The 1,451-nt window shown below is 48.2% G+C and overlaps 1 protein-coding gene across 2 annotated transcripts; it reads left to right on the top strand.

Annotated features, from left to right (window-relative positions):
- Positions 1 to 209: 209 nt before the first annotated feature.
- LOC110318967 (GTPase HRas-like) lies at positions 210 to 826 on the top strand. 2 transcript variants are annotated; one of them, XM_021194331.1, is made up of 2 exons: positions 210 to 700; positions 817 to 826. In XM_021194331.1, exons 1-2 carry the CDS (start codon positions 210 to 212, stop codon positions 824 to 826), a joined length of 501 nt encoding a protein of 166 aa, XP_021049990.1. The 2 variants fall into 2 exon arrangements, with proteins under 2 accessions (XP_021049990.1, XP_021049991.1); XM_021194332.1 differs by lacking the exon at positions 817 to 826 and having other exon boundaries at positions 210 to 704.
- The last annotated feature ends 625 nt before the right edge of the window (positions 827 to 1,451 follow it).

Here is a 1,451-nt window from a genome sequence, read left to right as displayed (position 1 = left end):
GCTGCTTGGGGAGATAAAGAAGAAATCTGTTTGGAATCTGCCTTGGCATTTGTGTCGTTCTTCCCTGTCTCTGCTGGTCAGAGTTCGGGGGTCCGCGACAGGGACCAAAAAGAAGAAAAGGCATCTGGTGCTGCGTGTGAAGAACTTTCCTCCAGGAGCAGCTAATGAAGAAGAAAAAGAAAGAGAAGAAGAGAAGGCAGAAAGAAGCGATGACAGAGTACAAGCTTGTGGCGGTGGGCGCTGGAGCCATGGGCAAGAGTGCCCTGACCATCCAGCTGATCCGGAACCACTTTGTGGATGAGCATGATCCCACCATAGAGGACTCCTACCGAAAACAGGTGGTCATTGATGGGGAGACATGTGTACTGGACATCTTAGACACATCAGGTCAAGAAGAGTATAGTGCCATGAGGGACCAGTACATGCACACAGGGGAGGGCTTCCTCTGTGTATTTGCCATCAACAACACCAAGTCCTTCGAAGACATCCATCAGTACAGGGAGCAGATCAAGTGGGTGAGAGATTCAGATGATGTGCCAACGGTGTTGGTGGACAACAAGTGTGACCTGGCCGCTGGCACTGTTGAGTTTCGGCAGGCCCAGGACCTTGCTCACAGTTATGGCATCCCCTACATTGAAACATCAGCCAAGACTCGGCAAGGTGTGGAGGATGCCTTCGTTACACTAGTCTGTGAGATTCAGTAGCAAAAACTGCGGAGACTGAACCCGCCTGATGAGAGTGGTCCTGGCTGCATGAGCTGCAAGTGTGCGCTGTCCTGACAGCACCTCAGGACGTGGAGGTGCCAGATGCAGGGAGGAGGTACTGACAGAAAGAAGAAGAGAGAAGAAAAGAAAAGAAAGAAAAAGCAGAAAAGCTGTTCGGTTGGCTAAGAAGAAAGAAGATATTCATAGAGAGCAGAGCATCTGCATCCAGTCCATTCTCCCATCTTCAGCTGTAGGAAGATGACGATGACTCTGCAGTATATGTATGTGTTAGTGTGTGTGTGCACGCGCATGCTGTTTTAGTGTGTTACCTGTTACAAATAAGTCAAGCTCCCAGGGATATGGGATGGAATTATAAGTTAAGCTCCCAAGGTTATGGGACAAAGTTAGGACAAAATTAAGAATTCATCTAGCGCTAGGAAAAGGCTCCCGGTAAAGGGAGGAATTTAAAAGGATCCTGAAACAGGAATGAATTTTGAAACTGCTGTTAGAAGAACTGGCAGTTGCGTCTTCCTTGCTCGTCGAGAGGGTGCAACAAGTGGTGGACAAGGAACTGACTCCCCCACTGAAGAGTTCAGAACTTTCAGCAGCCAGGGTTTGCTGGAAGGGTAAGTTCACAGTAAGTGAGACTTACAACCCCAGGAGTTTGGGGAAGGATTTTCGGGGATGGTACCTCCCTTTTTCTTTATAGTTAGTAACAGGACTAGTTCTTTTGAATTAGAATGTTCC

Source organism: Mus pahari, chromosome 3 (assembly GCF_900095145.1).
Source record: "Mus pahari chromosome 3, PAHARI_EIJ_v1.1, whole genome shotgun sequence".
NCBI classification, from domain to species: Eukaryota; Metazoa; Chordata; class Mammalia; order Rodentia; family Muridae; genus Mus; species Mus pahari.
This window is presented reverse-complemented; position numbering and strand designations above follow the sequence as displayed.

Bases quoted from the DNA above. Each gene is read 5' to 3' on its own strand.
- LOC110318967 (XM_021194331.1), top strand. From the start codon at position 210: ATGACAGAGTACAAGCTTGTGGCGGTGGGCGCTGGAGCCATGGGCAAG.